Here is a 22,322-nt window from a genome sequence, read left to right on the forward strand (position 1 = left end):
TGCAAAGGGCTTAATTAGTGACTAACGATTCCAGGTGGGATGTGTAAGTCCTGCTTTGGAGAAGGAATCAGTTTGTTCAAAAATTACTGAAAAAAACCTATTAAAATAGTCTCATTTTACTGATTTCCCCTTGCTCTAATTTTCAGTGGAAGAGTGGCTTCAGTTGTCCCTCTTGCCCAGGACATACCTACAATGAATAATGCTCTCCCAGCTGGTGAGCAAGGCAGTGCCACAACACAGACTGTCCTCGTGGTAACAAAGATCTGGGTTCCATCTTTCCCTGGTGATGGAGATGTTGCTCCAGTGTGCAACATCTCCCCGGCAAACGGGTAAATCTGTTGCTAACATGTGGATGCCTCAATGGAATCCTGTGCAAAGGGTCTGGGTGAGGCATGGTGTGAATTGTATTGCCATGGCAACCTGGGATTCCTTTAATCCATTGACATTTGCATCCTTCTTTTTTGGCATTTTCACAAATAGAGTCTTCATCATTTCTTTTTCAATATCTGAGTGGAATAGATCACTAAATTTGCCGTTAATGCCATGATAAAAAAATATGAAAGTGAAGATCATGTGTGGGTACAGAAAGGTTACAGTTATTTTGCAGGTTTAAGTTAAATTTTTGAGCAGGAATTATGTCTGAAGAAGCCCTACATTTTTAAAGACATCAGGACAGAGGAAGAGAATGCAGTTCAGATAAACTTTTCTACTCCCAAACAGTCCCAATATAGATTCTGGAAGTCAGAAAAAAGCACTGAACAATTTGTTCTGTATCTCTAATATGCCACCCCATTTCTGTAGCAAATAAAATTGAATCTCTATAGTTGATGAACTCAAAAATGCAAAAGACTTCTTTTTTCCTAATTTATTAATAAAAAGTACAAAGAAAACAAAAACTATTCTGGTGTTATTTATGAATTAGGACTAATTTCTTCAATCATTTTCTGGCACTTATAAATGGCACAGAAGAAAATGAAGAAACAATTAAAATAAAACTGTGTCTTAACTGTTTTTGTAACCTACATCTTATACACTCCTTTCACATGAAAGGCATGGGTCTGTTCTCTTTTGTAGTGGAGTTCATGGAGCTGTTCCTAACTTCTGTACTATTTACAGGAAGATGAGAGGAGATCACAGTCAACACTTCCAGCTTGCCCAGACCATTAAGTTCTACCAGCTTGCCCATGGAGTACTTTCACTGGCAATTCTTCCCTCTCCAAGGCACCTCCGGTTTGCCTGGAAAGGACTCTTCATCCCAGCAGCTTGGAGTACCACCAAGCATGAGGACACCTGGCTTCACCCCTTCACTGTGGTTTTTCAAGGGCTCCGTGGATGGCTTTGGTATGGGATGGCCTTGGACACTGCTCTGCTGAGGAGGAAGAAAAGTCCCCTAAAACAGAGGTAAAGAGACTCACTCAGAACACAGCCAGCTTCAGGTCAGCCTTCAGGGATCTCTAATGGGAATATTTTTGCCAAGAGAGTTTTTTCAGAGAATGCCAAGTGCGTTTTCCCCCATCAATCCCAGTTTGTTGGGCTCCAGTTTGAACAGTTCTGATCCCCTGAGGGTCCTGTGCCACGACTGCCCAGGCTCCAGCTGCAAGTGTCTGCTAAATTGCTCAAGTGAACTGCTTACAAACACCCTGCAGGCAGGATTTCATTCCAAACCAGTAAGTGAAAATTATGATTAATTATATATTCCCAGAAGTTATGATCAGTTTATGAATCATTCATGGAAAAAAAAAGACTGCTAAATAGACTATGAATATAATTTGCAAGCAATAATTTAAGCAACTTCATCTCCAAAGGTGAGGTCCTTCTCATATTTACCTAATGATAGTCTGCGGTGCAAGTGCTGGGTGCAGTGTTGTGACTATTCAGTTTCCACACGCCAACACATGAAAATGCAGATTTGCAGCACTGTCCACAGCTCTGGATGCAAAGGGCAGGTTTTCAAACAAACAGCTGTTTGCAGGCAGAGCTCAGGGGGTGAAGGCATCACGGTGCTGAAGCCCAGCTCCTGGACACACTGGATGTGACCAGGAGCCAGGAGGGAGGAGGAGCAGGGCAAAAATGTTGTCCTGAAAAGGTGAAAGACATGGAGCCATCCCTGCCTTGGCTCTGAACTTACCATGCCTCCTCCCTGGGGGAGTGTAAGTCACACCCCAGTGATGCATTTCCCCTTCCAACTTCTCAGCAAAGCTGGCATCCAATGCCCACTGCCTTCAGAACCAGGGTGTGAGACACCAGAGATGCTGTTCCTGTATTACTGATTATTGTAATTCCTGTCTTCAGGAGGGGTTAGCTGGATGCAGTTAATGGATTTCAAAGAATGTCATGGCTTTGAGGGTTTTACTCCATGTTTGGACCAGGCTGATAAGGAAAGTGTCTGATTTGCCCCAGGATGCTCCACAAATTCCTGGGGTCAACTGCCCCTCCACTGCACATTTTGCTAAGGGTTTCCTCTCTGCTTTCTCCTCAGTGACAAACATTGGGACCAGCACTAACACTTTAACAGTGCAGCTGGAGCAGCTGCATCACAGAGGGCTAGCAGGAGCCCCATGGCTGGGATGGCTCTCAGATGTATAAACAGCACAAGTTTTGCAGGAAAAGGCAGAGTCTTTCAGGAGAACCGAACAGCAAAACTGGGAGATCCAGAGAAAAAAACTTCCTCTCTAGGCCTGACATGAAGGCAGCATCAAAAGAAGCCCAAGGGAGGGACTGTAGTTCAGATGTAGACCAAATGACATAATTCTGTTAAAAATGTGAAATCAGACTGACCAAGAAATCTAAGTTTGTATACCCATCCTCTATTTGACGATACATTTGCTACTGTGTAAAATATGCAGAGGTAATTGCACCCCTCAGAACCCAAAAAATAAGTTATGCTCTCTCATCTATTATCTTTTGTGGGGGCAAGCTTCCAGCTGAGCCATTGGTGGTTGGATTGACTGGTAAGGTCATCAGCAATTCCCCAGGAAAAAAATAGCCCAAAGTCCAATTCCCTTTACAGCCCTTCTCATGCTGCAGGTCTCACCCCTTTCCCTCTTCCTCTCACAGCTTCTTCTCTCAAAACCCCCCATAACTCCAGGCTGAGCTTCCTGCAAGGGCCCCACCCTCTCTTGTCAGCACTGAGGAGATTTCTTACCATGGCATCTCTCTAGGTGTACATGACAAGAGTCAGCCACTGGGGAAAAAAGGAGAAGAAAAGGTGCATTTAGACAGTGATGGTACACCAAGCCTTCAGACTTGTCTCAGGACCTTCAGGGGTGACCCAATGACTGCAGTCCTTTTGTACTGCACAGGATAGTCGAGGGATTTTGGAACTGCCTCTTTCCCTTATTACAATTCAGACCCAGAAACTCTTTCCATATGTTGTTTTCCATGATAAATTATTGCAGCAGCTGCAGCAGGAGCAATTGCTGGGAAAGTGTGGCACCTGCCTGATGGCAAGTGGAAGAGATAGCAACTTCTGGGAACCTGGCTGTCCTACAGACTACCCTAGAAAATAGGTCCAGGGCCTCTGCTTGCAAACTGTGCTCTGCCCTTGGTGCAAAACAGATTTAATGAACAATGAGGCTCTGCACTAACCACAGAGTGTAAACAGGAGCTGGTGAGATTGTAAAAGGCTCTTTTAAAAAAATCTTTTTAAACACTGGGTTGTCAAATAACAGTCCCCAGACTGATAAAATGCAGTACTCAGGCATATCACTATGGAGCACAGCAGGATTTTTGCTTCAGACTAGCTGATAAAAAGCCTGATGTATCCCCATTCACTGAGCTATCCTTCAGGCTGTGCTTTTAAGACAAACAGCAGCAGCAAGCATTTGTCTGCTGTTTCTTTCTTAAAACCAAGATGTTTTGCAATTCAGGATTAACAGATGGGGCAGTAAGAAAGGAGGCCATGGGTTTTTTTTTTTTTTGTTTGTTTGTTTTTTTTTTTGTTTGGTTTTTTTTTTTTTTGTCACTTCCTGAAAGTCACTTTAAGCAATGTTTCCAGCAATGACAGGCTGGTGTCAGTAAGGGAAGACTCCATGCTTGGCCAGGGATGGCCCCCTCTGAGCTGTGCTCCACTGGGGCCAGGGAAGCCCAGGGAAACACCTTCCAGCCAGGCAAAACCTCCACCACTATTTGCTAGGACAAAAGCCAAGCAACACACATCACACATCATCTTCACCCTTCTGCTAACATGTGCTCCCACTTTGGAGCTGGAGAGAAGAGAAGGAAGGAGCATTCTTACCTCCATTGCTGTCATCAAAATTTGTGATCCACCCTCTGCTAAGTTTTGGAATGCATCTAGGGGCAGAACAAAAAAAAAACCTGCCTTATTTCATGAAAAAGAAGCAAGAATGCAATGCAGACATAAGGCTGTGGCAGCTGAGGAGCAGAGCTGCAGTCCCTGTGCTGGGATGCTCTGCCTGGCTCAGGTGTCCTGCCTGGCCCCATCTCATTTCTGTGCTGGGTACCCCTTCTGCCTTGGCCCTCGGATCACAGCCTGGGAAGGCTTCCCAATTTTGGGGCCAGAATTTGGCAGAAGTGTGGGGACAGGCCGTGCTCAATGTGGCTGCCTTCATCTCCTCTCGTAATTTGTTTCAATTGTTTTCCTGCCTGAAGAGTGACAGGAGGATGGTGAACTAATGAAACACATCTTCCCACAGGGGAACTTTCTGTTGGTCCTTTTCCATCCTCCCTGGCAGTGAGTGATCACAGTGTGCCCTAAAGAAAGTGATTCTCTTGAAGTCATTAGTATGCCTTGCAAGCTTTTTGCAGGGAATATAAATGCAGATGCTGCTGTTATTCAGCTAGAGTTTGAAATTAACATTGCTGAAAGTTTTTTTGACAGAACACTTTGCCATCAGGAAATTTAAATCCATTCAAATATTGTTATTCTATGTGCATATTTATATTGCAGTACGTCTAGGAGAAGTCTTCAAACCCAAGTATTTGGATAAACTCAAAACACAGTATTTTGAGGGTTTTTATTTATTTTGAAATTACTTTTCTCCTAGAAATGTGCTCTTATAACAGTAATAAAAAGTTGAAACAAATTTAAGTCTGTCTATCCTTGAAAGACGCATTTCTCTGGGAGCCTGCAGTTTCCCACCCTGCATGGAAAAGACTTTGTAAGATTACAGGTGTTTTGAAACGTGCCCAGCCTTAGCAAAAAGGCTGCTGGGAGAGGGTAGGAACAGGGCACAAGGGCTCACTGCTTAACTGCCCCTTAGGAGGCCACCAGAGCTACCTGTAAGGCCTAAAGCAGGGAGGAAAGGTGGCACATCCAGCCTACACTGCTCTGAAGAAAGGCACAGAACAAGGAAATCCTCATGTTGTGCCCAGTCCCTTGACAAGGCTGCAAATGCAGGGCTGGGCTCGCACCCAGCAGTCTTTTTAGGAAAAAGTGGCAGCGCTGAAATTACCTCCTCTGGGCAGAGGTAAGTGCCTCTTTACTGCTTCATTAACTCCAGTTAAATAGAATTTGCAAAGAAGATGCTGCTTTTGGTTTGGGTCTCATCTCTGGCTATCTTGAAAGGATGAATAATGATTTAGTGGGACAGATTTTATCTTCCCTGCTGCCTTCACATCATCATAAAGGTTGACTGCCTTTTATTCCCACTTGGCACCCTTATCCTCTCCTGTAACAAACTTATTCACAGCGATCTAAAAAGTTTGAGAAATGTATTCCACATTAAACCCACTGTAAAGTGGTAACTGAAAGAGTGGAAAGCATTTTAAGATTCTCATTACAGACAGCAATGAAACTTTTAGATACTCCTTTCCACATGGATGCAAAGGATTTGTCTTTACATTGGCTCTTAAAACGTAAAAGGATCTTTTTTAAACAAAAAAAAATACTGTGGCACTAATTTAGGCATAAAAACTTTCATCTACAGCAAGTGACATGTATAATCACAAAAATGGGTGTTTACAAGCTTCTTTTTTCTTTTTTTTTAAATGAAAGCATTAAAATCAGGACACGCTCTGATTTTACAACGCTTTCAGAGCTGCTTCTGCTGTACTCCCTTGAAATGGGATTTTCAGCAGTGTCATCCAAGCAGATCTGCTGACCATGTTTGGCCCATTAAACATCAGTGCTAAAAACACATGGGAGAAAATGAACGCTCCTTTCCATGCACTGTTGAAACCCAGCTCATTGCAAAGATGAAATAAATTGCTGTAGCAATGTTCTAGCACAGGGGTCACAGTTGCTGACTTTGTTTAACTACCAATATCTCCAGTCAAAATGCTTACTATTAGAGTAGCAAAAATTGCGATTTTGTAAAACAGAGTTTCATTTCCATTCAGGCAAAAGCTCATTTACAGACACTTCCTCCTTGCAAGTGCCAGGCAATGGTTGGATGTGACACGGGGAATGGGCTTGTTTATCCACTGAGGATACTGGACTTTCTCCTTACTAAAAAACTGAGAGAACTTTACTGAACACTGAACTACTCTCTAGCAGCCGGTTGCTCCAGTGTGTGGCATTCACATTCTCTGAACAGAGAAAGACATAATTTTCTCTCTCAGGTTTTTTTTTTTCCTGGAGAAGCACTGAGAGAAGAACAGAAAAACCATTCTTATCTCTGCTTGCTGCTCCTGTTGTTTAGCACATGTGGAATGTGTTAGGAAGATTGTTTACCTGAAGTGATTTGTCAATTGGATTCCGCTGAGGATTGTTTTGTTTCCTTGGCCAATTGGCTCAAAAGTGTGTCAAGACAGTCGCGAGTTTTCTTTAGTATTCATTGTAGTATAATATAATGTCTCTTTAACATAGTTGTAATGTAATATAGTATAGTTTTAATGAAGCATTGTGAATCAATGGAGTCAGATGCCAATCATTCCCAGTTTTCTATACCAGCACAGGAGATAAATCCAGCTCCTGGCAAACAGGCTGCCCAAAGAGCTGCCTGGGCCACACCTGGGCTCAAAGGGGCAGGTGTGACCCTTCCAAGCTACGCTGTTGGACCGATATTATTACACCTTGTGTCATGTCCCACGTCCCTTGTCCCTGCTCTGAGCCTGGCCTTGCAGGCTGCCCTGCTGCCAGGTGCCCTGGCAGTGGTGGCACTCACGGGTCATGGTGTCGAGGCGCAGCATGCAGCACACGAAGTCGCAGAAGCCAACCCTGCCGGCGCCATCGCCGTAGCGCAGCGTCATCAGGCGCAGCAGCTGCGCGTCCGTGGCCAGACCTGCCGAGGGAGGACACCGTGCTGGGAGGGGATGGAGCAGCTCTGCTGGCCTCCTGAACTCTGCCAAGAAGCTGGGAACGCCCTTAGCCCCCTGCCCTGGACAGCTTTCCCCCCACTTTGTGCCTAAGAGGTGGGGAGGGGTAATAGAAAACCAAAGTCGCCTCGCTCGCTGACTCCCATTGCGGCTTAAGTCAGCAAGCTGCAAACACTGAGCTAACTAATCTAGTGCTATCTTGCTTTGCCTTTCTAGTTTTTATTTTCTATGAGAAAGGGTGATTTTCTTTGGTTCAGAACTGTAAAAGCCTGAGCGTAGCATTTCCAATACCACCGTCTCTTTCTGCTACAGAGGCAGATGCTGCAGTGCTGCATGCTCAGGCTATTATGCTGCATAGCATGCCTGGGATTCTTAATTTTTACATTTTCTCTTCTATTAGAAAATGGTGAAGGGTGCATTTCTTTTTTATTAGCTGATTATTCAGTATTTGTGTCGCAGTCTGTTTGGATGGAAATTGGTATTCAATTGAATGAACAAAAATTGCTTTTTAGAATGATTCTTTTATTAGTTAAATAAAACTACCCTAAATGTGCTGGCTATATAAGAGGAATGATTTAAATATATTTTGCACTAAAAGCTGATTTGCAAAACAAAAGGGAAATTTTCTGCAGAGAGCTGGACTGATAGCTTTGGTTTAATGCCTTCTCTGAGACTTCAGAAAAGTCTCATTTGCTCACTCCAGGTTTTAGTAGCTCAGCTGGATGTGAAGTAACTTTCCTGCTTTTTCAACCAGCTCTAAACTTTTCAGTTTTAAATGAACTCATCATGCAGCTAAATTAGTTGAAAAAGCAGAAATAAAAGAAATGGCTTTTCTACACCTGTGTAGGGAGAGAGAGAGCCCATGGAAGTGGTTTAGTACCACCATTGACAAACTCTGGTTGCATGAGCCTAGCTGGAGGTCTCCAGCAGGAAGCAGGTACACTATGCTGAATAATTAAAGAATGGAAATACATTTGGGCTTAAGATACATTTCAAATTAAGGTAAACATGATTTTATATTATTTTCAAATGAGATGAAGATAGTAATTAAAAATTAATCTAATTAATTGTCTTCTTCGAGTCTGGTTTTAAACCACTGTAGCAGTGAGCAATGAATTCTATTTTTAACCTTTTGAGGACAGTAGGAATTCAATCAAGCTCTCTCCAGAGAGCAGGTTCCAGTAAATATTACTTATGGGATGCTACAATCAAGTCTTACACTAGTAAAACACCAAGAATTTGGCCTGATCAGTCTGTGATACACTTGCTCTGAAATCTGCTCACTTGGCAATGTCTGTCAATTAACCTCATCAACAAAACTGAAGGGTCACTGCTCTCTGTTCCCAAGACTTTTCAGCTGATTTGTAAGACTACTTCCCAAACCTCTACCTGCTGGATTCCTCCCTCTGGTTTTGGCCAAGATATTAATTACTGACTTGATGTTTCCCTATTTATAAAAACTATTTGGAATAATTTGCTGTTGCCAAAGAGGAGTTTGTAAATACATCAGGCCAGCGCTGCTGCATTTCAGGGCAGCACTGCTGTTAATGCAGCTGGCCTGCTTTACTCTGATCCATTATTATTATTGGAAGCATTAGGAAAACAGGGAAAATTAAGCACACACTGCAGTGTTTTGTTGGGGAAAGCACTGAACACTTCAGGGAACAGCTGGCTAGGAGTTGGATTTAGATGCATTAATACCATTCTCACAGGCAGCACCAAGCTCCCAAACCCCTTCTGAGGCTCCTGCTCAAAAGCCAGGACAGGGATCATCCCATTGCCAAGCCAGATTCAAATGAGATGTCTGGCTTAGAGTGCAGCAAGAATGGGCTTGTACTTTTCTTCTCCACTCAGAACTACTTGTAGTCAAACATGTATTGAATTTGCCACTTAATGGTGCCTTTTTATCCCTTTAAAGAGCTGCATTGTTTTGGCTGACAGGACTTTCCCATGCACAATTTTCCTCCCAGTTTTACACTTTAGCATCTTTCTCACAGAACGGCCCTGGCAACTTCTCCTTTGTCATTTGGCACATCAGTGCTGCACTTCTCAGGCAGGTGCTGATGCTTTGCCCAGCTCTCAGCAGCAAAAAAATTATATATGCATCCCCTCAGCTGATGGCTTCCAGGGACAGCAATCCTGCACCAGTTTCCTCCTGGGACAGCACCCCTCTGAGCTCCAGGCAGCCAGATGGGAGCTTCTCCAGTGCACAATTAAAAGGGGGTGGCTGTGTCAGAGATGTACTTCAAGCACAAAGTCTCCTTTGAGACGACTCAGCTGAAATCTTCACTCGTGTGCACTCACCGACAGTTTCATCACTCAGTAGCCAACAGAGGTCAGTGCAAACCAAATAAATGCCTGTCGGTGTGGCTTTCCCTTCTAGACTTAGTCACTGCCCTGGAGAGAAACTGCAGGAACTGAGACAGGTGCAAGAATCCACTCTTCCTTTCTCCTTTCCTCCCTGCTGGATGTTCCATCCATGACCCAGAAGCAGGTCTGGCCAGCGCTGCACTTCTCTGCACTTTTCTGCTGGTTCCCCAGCACAGAGCTCTCAGCAGAGCTGTGATCTAAGTGGCATCTCTGGGAAATCCAAGCCACTTTCTCCCTAAAAGTCTTTTTTTTTTCTTTCCTCTTTCATCCTTTCCTTCTCTGCCACAGGGAAAACAGAGGGAGCTGCTCAGCCCCTCTGGGCGTACCTGCTGCCTGTATGGCCTTGTCCAGTTCAGCAACATCAAGAAATCCAGAATGGTTCCTGTCTTCCTTGAAGAAGATATCCTAAAATACAGTGCAAAGGCAGATTTCAAGCTCTTACCACCATTCCCCACATTTAACTACTACAACCAGTTCTCCCCCCTTACTAAATCTGCTGCAAAGAAGTTCAACAGGTGAGATGGGGTGGCTCGGACAAGGGAGACCCATTTTCAGAAGGCTCTGACAATGTTACTGTGTAAGAAATCCCACAGTTTGGGGTGGGCAGAAGCCTTTTTGCTTTCCTAACCCACCACACCACATCTGAGGTGCTGTCAGTGGGAAGAGCACCCCTATCTAGATGGGGAACCAGGTGGTCTCAGAGCATCTCAAGAGGAATGGAACAAATTGGAGCTCACCCAAACCTGAGTTTTGAGGAAACCCTCCTGTCCTGCACCAAGGCTGAGGGAGAAGGACCCGACACAGAGAAGCTGCCATGCATGCCCTGAAGAATTTAGGTGGGACCCTAAATACCATGTCACTGCTTCTAGTGCATATCCTGGAGCAGAAACATTTCTCCCAGACAAGCCTTTATCAGATCCTATACATTTCCCCTAGAAAATGCAGAAATGAGGAAATGACAAGCCTTTATCAGATCCTATGCATTTCCCCTAGAAACTGCAGAAATGAGGAAATGACATTTTTCAGATGAGTCTGTTCAAGAAGTCATTTCAGCTTAGAAAGCTTTTCGAAAAAAAAAAAAAAAAAAAATTGCCTGTTGTGGCACAGACATGGAGATTTCCATCAGATTCTGAGCCTAATTGGCCTTCCTACCTTTTCCCTCAATGCTCTCTGGGCTGGAAAACCCGGGCTGCTCATTTGGAGCACTTTACACACACCACTGCCTGCCTTGCGTGAGAGGAGGGAACTCTGACCCGCTAAGCAAGCAACCTCTGCAAGGCTTCTCCCCGCGGCGCCCCGAGAGCACGGAGCATCTGCTCCCCGCTGCTGCAAAGCCCCGGGGTACAGAACCCACAGCGTCCACATCATCCAAAATATCCACAGCATCCTCAGCCCAGAGAGAGCCACCCCTCCCCCGTACCGTGTACTTAGTGAGACTTCGCCAGAGGCTCCCGAACTCCTGCAGGGTGAGTCTTCCATTCGAGTTGAGCTGTGCATTTAGTTAAGAGTCGAGCACTTAAAGAGAGCTGAACCTGGCTGGCTTTGCTGGCGAGGATGCTGCCTGCACAGACCTGAACACATCAGATGCAGCCTCTTCTGTTGGTCACTTCGTGCTGAGAAAACCACGAGTTTTCCTGCTCTCGGTCGTGTTTAAATCCATCTCCTTTGTCACACTGCTCAGCTGCTCATGCCTGTGCTCACAGACCACAAAGGGTTTCTATTTAAAAGGTGCCTTTAACCACAGGGGAAGCTGTGGTGACGTTTAGTCCCAGAGCACGGACATCCCTGTGAATGAATATGGCTCCAATGGCCTTGCCTCTGCACAGGATCTGCTCTGCCTGGATCCTCCAGGAGAACAGGCCCTGAGGAGCCAAGAACACGAGGAGATGATCCCAATCTCCATACTCCACCCAGGAGTCCTGGCCAGACACGCAGCACCCGCCCCAGTGCAGGACGGTGAAACCTCCCCGAAAGCAAAACTCATCCCCAGTGAAATACAAGCAGACAGATGCTGCTGTCGTGGAACCTGAGTGAAAAAAAGTGATCCTGGCTTTGCAGGCCAGGATAGGTCACTCTGTACATGGGTTATCTGCAGGCCAGAGAATTAAAAATCCATCCTGAATTATAGCAGAGCAGAGGCTTTGTCAGCTCTTTGCATGTGCCATGCATTCACAGTGCCCACTTATCCCAGGACAGGCTTTGCAGAGGAGCAAAAGTCTCTTTCACTGGCTAGATGCTGAAAGCTGGAAAGAGAGAGTGACTTCTGGTCATTTTTATTCCTCCTCTGGCAGTTTTTAAAGGTCTGAAAATGTTTCAAAGCTTTTTCAAGGCATGGAGGAAAAGAGACAATGAGCAAGCAAAGGGGAAGGAACACACGAGGGAGATGTATGTTTCCATCAAGGAGCCCTCTTGTTCTACAGTGGCCAGAAATGTATTTCTTGTGCTGTCTTGTTAACAGTAAAGAGACGGAGTCATTCAGCTAAATAGGAAAGATACGCTGGAAACAAATTCTGGGATGGCCTGCGAGGCCAGTGCCTGGGGTTCAGCAGTGACAGTATTTCTGCCCCTGACACCAGCACTGCTGGCAGCCTGATAAAGTGCCACCCCAGGCTGGCACCCTGGTGGTGCAACCACCACAGAACAGCTGAGCTATGCCTGAACTCTGTCCCACCCAGACCCCCACCCAAGGGTGAAGCTTAGCCAAGCCCCAGAGAGGGCAAAACGAGAGCAAAGAGTTGGCTGGCAGCAGAAGGGTGATCCTCACCTTGCAGCAGACACACCAGAGCCAGGGCATGCACAGCAAAGTCCTGCATGGACGATGGGACAGTTATTTATCGGGGATTTGGGCTAATATTTACTTGCAGGTTCTCACACTGGGATGCTCAGCTCAGCCATAACTCAAGGCAAGGATGGGCAGCACCAGGGAAGTTTATTGCTTCTGCTGAAAGGATACATCCATCAGAGCTAAAATGCCTCTGCATGAATCAAAGCTGAATCTCCCTCCCAGGCTGGTCATTTCATCTGCAAGGATTGACAAAACAGAAGGAATTGGCCAGAGCAAGGGCTGTGACAGGCATCAGGACACCGTTCTGAGGGAAGGAGGACACCAGGCTGAAGGCTCCCACAGCTGAAAAGCCCCAGCTCTGGTTCAGGCTCTCAAACAGCAGCGAGGGCTCTGTGCCAAGCTGAGGGAAGCTGCACATCTCAGACACCTCTACCTTCCCCAAGGACGGGTGCCCTGTTTGGGCTCACTCTGCACAGTCCCTGCCCATGGATGGAAACACTTCCCTCTTGACATAAGGGAAATGACAGTGACGAGAAAGGCCGCTTATGCTGATTTAGCAAGTCCTAAGAGCACTTTGAGCCCTGGGCACAGCTGAGCTGGCTCCAGCCCCCCAGCTGTGCCCCTCTCATCCCACAGTGCAGTAAGGCACAACGAGGATTGTTTAAGGACCATCAGGACACCATTCAATCCTGTGTCTAACTGACTCTAGTCTCAGGATAGGGAAGCACCAAAAGCATTAGTTGGGCTGCAAAAGCTTTACCTTGCATGATCACTTCATTAAGGAGTTGTTGCAGCTGCGAGGCATCAATAGTTGAGCCCTGATGCAAAATAAAGCACAAAGAGATGTCTGTGAGCATAAAGTTTTCTCCTGTGTCACTTTTGCCCAAATCTTTTTTTTTCTCAGGCACTGTGGCAACCAAGAACCTCTGTTTATGTACATGAAAGGAGCAGCAGCATCCCCTCTGGAGCACGACAAGGCCCTCCACGCTGCTGGGCCACCCCAGGTCCTTCCCTACAGCTGCACTTCCATCACCACGGGGTTTGTTCTGCAGGGATGGGGAGCTGTGGATGGGCAGCACAGCAGGCACTGTGTGAGTGGGCTGGGAGCACAGGCAGTGCTGCCCATCAGCCATCCCAGACACCCCCAGGGCACCCAGCGTGGCAGCCCTGCTCGTTTTCACCTTCACGCATTGATATAGCCATTAACTGCGAGAGGTTCATTGTGCAGAGACTTTTGACAGCGATTTTTTTCCTCTTGACTAAGTCAAGGAGCTCTTTATAACAGTTTATTAAACCATTAAAAGCATCTCCTGTGAACACAGAGCTTGGCTCTGAAAGAGCAGGAATCAATTACTCAAACGCTGACTGATGTCTGGTTTCCAAGTGCTGAGAAGGCAAATGGAAAATGATGCTGATGGGGGGGGGGGGACACTACCCAAGGCTTTCTAATTGCTTTCAGCAAATAAACAAACCAAAGCAAAAAAAAAAAAAAAAAAAAAAAAAAAGAAGAAAGTACACATGCAAGCCCATCACCAGCTCAACTATAAATCTCCAATATTCCACTGATATATGGCACCAGACAACCTATCCCAGCTGGATGTCCCATTTTTCTGGGGGTTTTGGCAGGTCAATCAATACCATTTACAGGGTATCCACTTGAGGATGGAGCTACATTTCCCCCCCAAAAAAAAAAATTCTAAATGGATTTGTATCAACAACATAGATCAGTTTTTCTGCATGTCCACACGTGTTTTATTATTTTTTTCCAACAATAATTTTAGAGAGGGTACCTGCTTAGCGTATCTGAGGAAAAGAGCCTTATAGGAGCTGTCCTGGCTCTGTCTTGGTACATCCTGCATCGAAAACAAAGAGCAGACATAAATAATTCAGCTACAAAACAACTGGAGCCAAAAGTCTGTGGATCCAAACAGCACTTTAGAGGGGCAGGGAATGTACAGCACAGGCTGCAGTTTTCACACCCCCAAAATAAAGTGGATTGGGAGAGAGCAACTGCTACTGCAATGAAGGAAGAAGCATATTTTGGGTGTTAGCAGCTAGTATAACCAGGAAGGAGCAGTTCAGGGCTGAAGGAAGATGACAGAACACATCCAGGGTGGAATTCAGAAAGTCAATGCACGAGTATGGAGACGCAAGGCCTGATCCTTATTGGTGGACCTTGGTTGGGACCACTGCTCAGGGCGGGGGAAAATTCATGTGAACCAAGAAAAGAGAGCACAAGCTGACTTTTCCTTTCTCTTGCACCTTCTCAGTCCCAAGACAAGCTTGGACTATACCTGAGCAATCGCAATTCAATGATTAAGTGATTTTTTTTTCAGCCTTCCAGTGAAAAGATCCACCAGGCACTAAGGGGAAATTATCCTTAATGTTATAAAGTCTTCAGAAAAAAATCTAAGCCCAAGAGCCAATGCCTTCATCTCTGTGTGAGATACTTCATAGCAAAGAAGCCCAAATACCTGAACAGGAGCAGAAACTTTGGGTACCACAATTCATCAAAGTCAAAACACCGGCTAAGGACAACAGCCAGGTGAACTGACAGCTTGTCAGTGGGAACAGATAAAAAGTCACCATTTACACCACCCCTCTAATGGGGCTTAATTGTGTGCTGGAAAATGAATCACAAGGAGAGGACTCAGTTTTCTGTTCTCCTTCACACCTCTGGCTTCAAAGATCTGTGTCTTTGAATGCTGTAAATAGCAGCCCCTCAGGGGCAAGGTTTTGCTGGTGGGACCAGCAGGGGCTGGACCAGCCCTGGCAATGTGCACAGCTCACAGCAAGAAGTCAAAAAACCCACGGTAGCTGGGCTGGAGAGGACAAAACGGGGGTTGAACTAGAGATGCAGCCAGTTTCAAAGTGTGGTTTGCTTTATGTCTCTGTCTCTGAAGATATCCTGATGAAAAGCAGCAGAAATGTGATTTGAGTCTCATCCCTATGGACTCCTGTGCTTTATGGGGTACAAGCACTTAAATGGAATCATTCCCGTGGGGAAGGCATGGCCAATCCCACACACAGGAATTAAGTTTCCCTTTCTCCCCCCACAGATATACACCCATTTTACAGACACTGGGAGAAATTAGAATCTTTTAAGCCTTCTCTCCCCTGCTATATTTGGTTTTGTCAAAGTGTTAAAGATGGTGAGGTGAAAAGGACAGATGGACAGACTGACAAAGGGACTGTATAAGACCTGCTTCCTTAAAAATCAGGCTCTGAAATAGACATATGAGAAGAGGAAGGGCTTTGCTGTCGCTCTCATCTCCCCTGAGAGGAGTCCTGCCCTCCCAGCAAGGTTGCAGGGTGCCAGAGTCAAACCGTGGGAGAGTAGGGGGTGGTAAAGGGAGAAAAGAGCAGATGAAGAGGAGTCAGTGAAGGTGACCAAATGATCACCAGCAGAACCTACACCAGTTTTCACACTCTTACCATCGGCAGCACCGGCCTGGTCGGGGAGCTTGAGTGCCTAGAAAAGAGTTCCAAGAATCAAACTGGGAGAAAAGAGCCCTTTCCAGAGCACTGATTTGCAGCTGTGGAGGAAGGCAGGCACCACCAGCAGCACTCACCCAGTCCACAGCCCCACAGGATGCTCAGCACCCGTGGCCCAGCCTGGCCCAGTTCAGACAAGGCTGCTGCACCACTCCTGGGTCTCTCTGTGCAGACAGGGCTGAGTCTCCAGCTGCTCTGGGGCCACTGCCCTCCCCAGGCCAGCTCTGTTGGCACCAGCAGCAGAGAAAGGGTAGCTTGTCTCACCCTGAACATGCCAGGACTGACCTCACCACACAGAACGCAGAGCCTTGAGCCACAGAAATTTCTCACCTGCTTTCTCTTTGCTCACCTTAACAGTCAGGAATAAAACCAGTGCCCAGGGTATTAAAAGGCAACATCTGAATGTCTGCAGGCTGCCCGAGACTGGGCCAGGGTCACCATTGCTAAGACACACACAGCAGCCACATTCAGCACTTGAGTTTTGCTTTCAGTAGAGAAATTTGACGAGCCAGGTTCTATTTTTATAACATCTGTAGTGGCAAGTGCTGCAAAGACCCTCTGGAAGGTCATCTCCACACTTGGCTGAGCTCAGGAAGGTCTGTGAGGGTCAGAGGCTCTCCTGGAAAGCTCACTTCCAGGGCTGAGCTGTCTCACCCATGACTCACTCTGCTGAAGGCAGTCCAGCCCAGAGCACGGACTCCTTGTGTTTGCTTCCATAACCCAGGAGCTGCCTCAGCTGGTTCTGGGCTGTTTTTGCCAGGGGCCAAAGCCTGGAAAGCAATCTCATTATTAAGATATGGGCCAGTGAGGTATGAGCTGCAATCACATCCACCCCAAAGCTTGCTGAGGGTCAGGCACTGCACAGTGATGCTTGCAGGTCATTTGGTGAGGCTGAATGCTGGGACTCAAAGCTTGCTTACCTGGAGTAAACCACACCCAAATCTAATACAATACCACATTCACTGGAATGTGAGTGTGTGTGTGGTAATAGCTGCCTTTGCATGAACTCAGGCACCATTTTCCCACTAAACTTATCTCCAAGGCCGCTCTCATGCCCACAGGGAGCCCTGCCTGTCTGTGAGGTGGCTGAGTGAAAGGATCAAGGCCTTTCACTGCTCTTGGCTTCTCCAGGTCCCACTCTGAGCAGAATGGGACCTGATCCATCTGGCACCCAGCCAGCAGAACGTAAGGAACTACCAAACAGCTGTTAAGAATTAGGGAAAACGAGTTCCCCATCCTCCTCTCAGCAAAGAGAAATGTCCCCACAATCGGGGTAGAGGACAGATCTCACAATTATTGCTCTCTTTGTAGCAAAGCTGTAGCAAATCAGGTGTGCAGCTGAGTGTACACCTGATCCCACTCAACAGCTGCTTTACACTCCTCTGTGCCTTCCCCACCCTCCAAGGATACACTAAAAGCAGATTGCCCCATCAGTTATCTTGACAGCAAAGAGGTAATTCCGGGCACGCTGCGAGTCTGGGGCCTTTAAGGAGTGTGTATCATCTTACTCATGGTAGTCTTGATTCTTTATGAAAATCCGTAAGAGAAATTCGAATTCCTGGTCCTCTGCTGCAGCAGGAACCACGGTGTAGGTTCCCGGGCTCAGGAACAAGTAGCTGGTCACATCTCGAGCCCGGAGGAAGGTTTGCTTCAGGACTCGGGAGTTCTCCTGAAAGAAAAATACAGCTGGCTATCTTCCTGTTGGGAACCCAAGTAAATCAGACAGCGCACTCACAGCAGCCTGCCATCCCCACACCTCTCTGAATACACACTGCATCTATCATGCCTCCACCTCCCCCGTGGCCTGAAGAGCTCATCCAGGGGACAGGCTTTTCTCAAGGACATATCAAAAGTTGGTCAAAGGTGGAGAAAGTGAAAGAAGCAGAAGCCAAAATGAACTTCAGGAGATTTGAAGAGAACTTCAATTAACATTAAGCAGAGTTCACGAAGGAATCAAGGATGAATGCTATTACTAAAAAATTCCCTGAGATCTTCTGTGACTCAAAGAGGTCAGAGAGCCCTCTAAGCCTGTCACACAGATGACAATGCTTCAAGAATCCCAATCCAAAGTAGCAAGTGTCACAAGAAAACTGAGTATTCTGATCTTTCATCTGTTATTCCAGTATTTTTTTGCTGAGATGAAACAAATATAATGCAACAGCTATTACTATGATGACATGTAAAGATAGCATAATAAAAAGCCCTTCCTTAACATATTCCCCAAAATATATCAGCATGTATAAATTCCATTTAGAATGGTTATACAGCGTGGCAGAGTTATTTATGAGCCATGCCTTTGGGAGACAATAACATAAAAGTGCTATTTTGGAAGGAAAAAAAAAAAAGGAGGATGACTAGTGTTACAGAGGGCTGGGAGGTACACAGACTGCCAAGTATTATGGGTCAGATCTTGAGCAGATAGAAATGGGGAGTGCTGCAAAGAAATAAATGCTGTAATACTTTTCCCCCCCTACTTTTGAGCCTTATTCTAAATTCCTTCTGGTAAAAAGCAGAACCAGATTAATATCTCAATGGAATCAAAACTGGTGTGAGATAAGAATCAGCCTCTATACATTTCTCAGCTCTATCACACAACATTAAACTTCCCTCACAGCCATGTATTAGTGCTCCACATCTGTATTTAATCAAAGGCTTCCTAGAGCTATCAGATACCTCCATTCTGCTTTGCATCCTTGCCTGCACTGCATTCTCCTCTCATCCTGCCAAGGGATAATGCTCCTTTTACTTCACAGCAACAATTTGATGCATCTCAAAAGGTACTGAACAATGGATGTGTGGCGTTCACATTCTCTGAGAAAATCCCTTCGCCCAGGATTTTTCTCCTGGGAAGCTGAGAAGCCTCAGAGAAAAGGAAAACAATTCTCATCTCATTTGCTTCTCCTATGTTTTGCTCCTTTGGAATGTGTTTGGAGATTGTTTACCCACAGGTGATTGTTTCACTGGATTCTGGTGTGAGTTGTTTTGACTCTTTGGCCAATTGGGGCCAAGCTGTGTCGGGACTCTGGAAAGAGTCACGAGTTTCCATTATTAGCTTTTTAGCACTCAGTAAGTATCCTTTCTGTTTTCTTTAGTATAGTCCAGTATTCTTTAACATAATATAGTATGATAAAGTAATAAATTAGCCTTCTGAGAACATGGAGTTCAGTGCATCATTCCTGCCTTCATTGGGACATCCCTGCAAATCCAATACGGATGATGCTGCTAATGAATCGTAGCAGAGAAAGCAGATCTGGGAGGAAGAGTGAAGCCACATGAATCTTGCCAACTGCACTCTCCTTGTGCAAAGAAACTCCTTGTAAACTTTTACCCAAAGGTGTTCTGACTGCTCTCAGACACTGAGGCTGAACACTGGGAAATAAACTGAGGGAATGGCATTCCCACCCAGTCTGGTTTTAGCTCCTGGGCTTGGCTTTTGCTGCTACCAGGACAGGAGAGCAGGCTGGCTGTGAGGAGCTGGTAGGGCAGCTCTCACATTAAAATACTTAGTGTGTGTCCATGAGGGAATGTTTTCTGTATAATCCTCTGTATGAATGTGCACCAGTACCATTATATTGATAAAAGCTATGGTGTGACAGAGCAGCTCCCTTGCCCTCGCTGCCCAGGTGCTCCACAGTAATGCTGGGGCCTCCAGTAATGCTCTGTTCTGGCCCTGCCCTCCAGCTCCTCTGTAGGAGGTCACTCATAAGGCCAGAAACCCAAGTGACCTGAGCCCAAAGGCAGCCTGAGGTGAGCTGTGGGCTGGCAGCTCACAGAGGCCATGTCATCTAGACTTGACAAACTCATTGAGCTTCATCCATCCTCGATCCATCTCATACCAAGAGAGGGAAAACACACCTGAGCATCAACTGGAGGGGAAGAAAAAAATGTTAAATATAAAGCAAGAATAGAGAAAATCCATCTCCTAGTCTGCTTCCTGATTAAATAACCCCTTTTTTGAGGGAACCAAGACCTATGCCATCACCTCGCAGTGAAGGTCACGCCTGTTAAAATGGGTAATTAATCAAGGTGGACGCGCATTGTGCAACACAAGAGAGCACACAGAGACCTCCATGTCTGGTGACTTTTGGGGATGCTGGAAGGAGCAATTCCCCTTTCACCAGCAGCAGCAGCAGCTCTTTCTGAGTGGCACAGCTGGCCCAATGGAGTGCTGCAGGCTTGATACCTGCACAGGACAGAGGATATCCTCCCACAGGGATAGTGAGCTCCTCTTGCTGGAGGAATGCCCTTTTAATGACATCTTTCATTTCTCAGACACACTTTTTTTTTTTTTATCAGCTACAAAGCCATGCTCTTCCTTTATGAGGAGCTGTTAAACTTATGGCATCAATTATTTAAAGTCTGGGACTAGGGCAAACCTCTCCAGTAATGAGGAGAATGAGGAGAAATTAGGGTTATAGCAATCCCTGCTTCCTTTTTAGCCTTTGGGTTTGGAACAATGGCCTCCCACAGTCATCAGCCAACAAGAAAAATACTTTGGGAAAGGTTAGCACCCATCCACACTAGCAACTATGCTTTCAGTACAGCTGTAATGCTCTGAGAATAGCTGGAAAAGGCACCTCTCTGGACAGGCACCAAGAAAAAAACCCAGGGAAATTGTAGTGGGGGTCCCAGGTGTCTGAGTGGATTTCCTCTACACTGGTCTTGAGCAAAGGTTCTCGTGTGTTTTGTAAATGTTTCTACGCAGCTTTTCAGATAGAAAACAGGAGGATGAGTAAGAGAGGCCCACTTTGGGGAACAAGAGACAATCTGCTTCCCTACTACACCTGGAGTGCTGCCCGAGGGCTGTGGCTAGTGCTGGCTGTCATACCCCGTGCCCAGCCAGCATGGCATGTCACCAGTACTGCTGGTACAGAGGACATTGCCCTGGCACATCTCCTAACCCAGGGACTCCCTGAGTTTCCCAAGACTATTCTGGGATGCTACAGAACTAAAAGTGCCACCTTTTCCTTAAGACATGAATAAAAGAAAGCCTGCTTAGCTCTATTTTTGCTCTGAGTTTTCTACAGTAGCAGGCACCCAGAAATTCACACCACAAACTGACTTTTTAACAGGCCAAAAGGCAATTCAGACCTGCATTCCCACACCCAGGTAAAATAGACCACAGAGAGAACAACAGTGCCTACATGATAGCTGATTGCGCTTACCGTGGTGATGAAAAAGCCAATCCTCAGGTTTTTTTCATCCTGCACATGCTCAGCGTGTTTTTGCATGAGTGAAATTGCTACGTTACAGGTTTCTGGGCTGTGATCTAGCACTTTGAAAAAATACTGAGGGTTTGTTGAAGCTGCACCTGCTGAGAAAGTGTTAATAGGTTAACAGTAGGCTCAGAGATGTTCCAGCAGTAGCCTTTTGTGTAAGATCTTGCTTGCGTTCAGCCAGAGGAACAGGCAGTCACTGCTCCAAGATCCTTTCATTACAACAGAGCACTGTAGTCTCCACACTAGCACTAGAAGTTGAGGCATCTGGAGGTAAACTGATTGCACATTTATCATTTTAGAAATCTCTGGCAAAGTGACGGAAGTCGTGTGGATTTCTCAGCCCCTCTACATCTGCTTCACCTACATGGCAACATGGCACAATTTCCCAGCAGCAGGAAAGCAGTGCCTCTTAATCGGGCACCTGACCCAGAGGCTGAGCTGAAAAGGACTGTGGCTTTGAGGTGACAAACACATAGAAAAGGACAAAATGGTGCAAAGCCATCCTCTTCTTCCCTGCTGCTAATGTTTGTGATGGACAGACAGAATGTCCAGCACCAGAGGGAAACAGCTGCTTCTTGGCCAAGGCTTTGGTTAACAGGAAGCATTCCTGGTTTAAAAAAAAAGAAAAAAAAAGCAATGAACTGCCCTAAGTGGGAAAAAAGGTCTGAGATGGCAGCAGAGTAGAATTTAAGGCAGATCCCTGTGTTGGGTGGCCTTGAAAGTTGCAAATTTGAATGACTGTACTTGGACAGGGACTTTATTTGAGGGCTGTTGGGAAACACAGCTCCAAGGAAAACGGCTTTGCCTGCACATTCCCAGTTCAGGGCTTTCTCTGGAGCTTGGCAAGCCCCATCTTTCCATTTTGTAGCCCCTTGCCTACAAGAAGCCCCTGCCCCTCCTTGCTCAGTCCCAGTGACTGTGGTGTGCAGCAGCACAGGCATTGCTTTGTTATCACACCTTGAGACCTGGTGATCAGGTTAGGAGCAGGAGCCTGAAACCTGTAAGCCAAAACCTGGTTGCTGCTAAGTCAAGGATCATCATTTGAGGAAAAAAAAAGTCTCTTCACTGATCAGATACTACCATTCTAGATTAAAAACACAAAGCCCAAACACTGATGCAGCTGTAAAAAAAAAAAAAAAAAAAAAAAAAAAAAAAAAAAGAGATGAGATAAGATAAAAATGTAAAAATATACTACTATTGATTGCAGCTTACAATGCCAGAAGAGTTCTTGCACA

General features: G+C 45.9%; 1 protein-coding gene across 12 annotated transcripts in view; it reads right to left on the reverse strand.

Annotated features, from left to right (window-relative positions):
• Nucleotides 1-564: 564 nt before the first annotated feature.
• The window catches only part of CAPN13 (calpain 13), a 50,973-nt gene continuing 29,215 nt past the window's right edge, over nt 565-22,322 (reverse strand). For 11 of the 12 annotated variants that reach the window (XM_038133077.1, XM_038133065.1, XM_038133074.1 and 8 more), the window contains 12 exons: nt 21,034-21,182; nt 17,377-17,537; nt 15,809-15,845; nt 14,164-14,226; nt 13,134-13,191; nt 12,542-12,609; nt 11,009-11,077; nt 9,915-9,993; nt 7,068-7,184; nt 4,238-4,293; nt 3,146-3,184; nt 565-1,390 (listed from right to left, as the gene is read on the reverse strand). In XM_038133077.1, the coding sequence (XP_037989005.1) occupies nt 3,158-3,184; nt 4,238-4,293; nt 7,068-7,184; nt 9,915-9,993; nt 11,009-11,077; nt 12,542-12,609; nt 13,134-13,191; nt 14,164-14,226; nt 15,809-15,845; nt 17,377-17,537; nt 21,034-21,182 (884 nt within the window). In that variant the 3' untranslated portion in view covers nt 565-1,390; nt 3,146-3,157. The remainder of the gene's footprint in view (nt 1,391-3,145; nt 3,185-4,237; nt 4,294-7,067; nt 7,185-9,914; nt 9,994-11,008; nt 11,078-12,541; nt 12,610-13,133; nt 13,192-14,163; nt 14,227-15,808; nt 15,846-17,376; nt 17,538-21,033; nt 21,183-22,322) is intronic. The other variant, XM_038133076.1, reaches the window with a different exon arrangement.

Source organism: Motacilla alba, chromosome 3 (assembly GCF_015832195.1).
Source record: "Motacilla alba alba isolate MOTALB_02 chromosome 3, Motacilla_alba_V1.0_pri, whole genome shotgun sequence".
Classification (NCBI taxonomy): domain Eukaryota; kingdom Metazoa; phylum Chordata; class Aves; order Passeriformes; family Motacillidae; genus Motacilla; species Motacilla alba.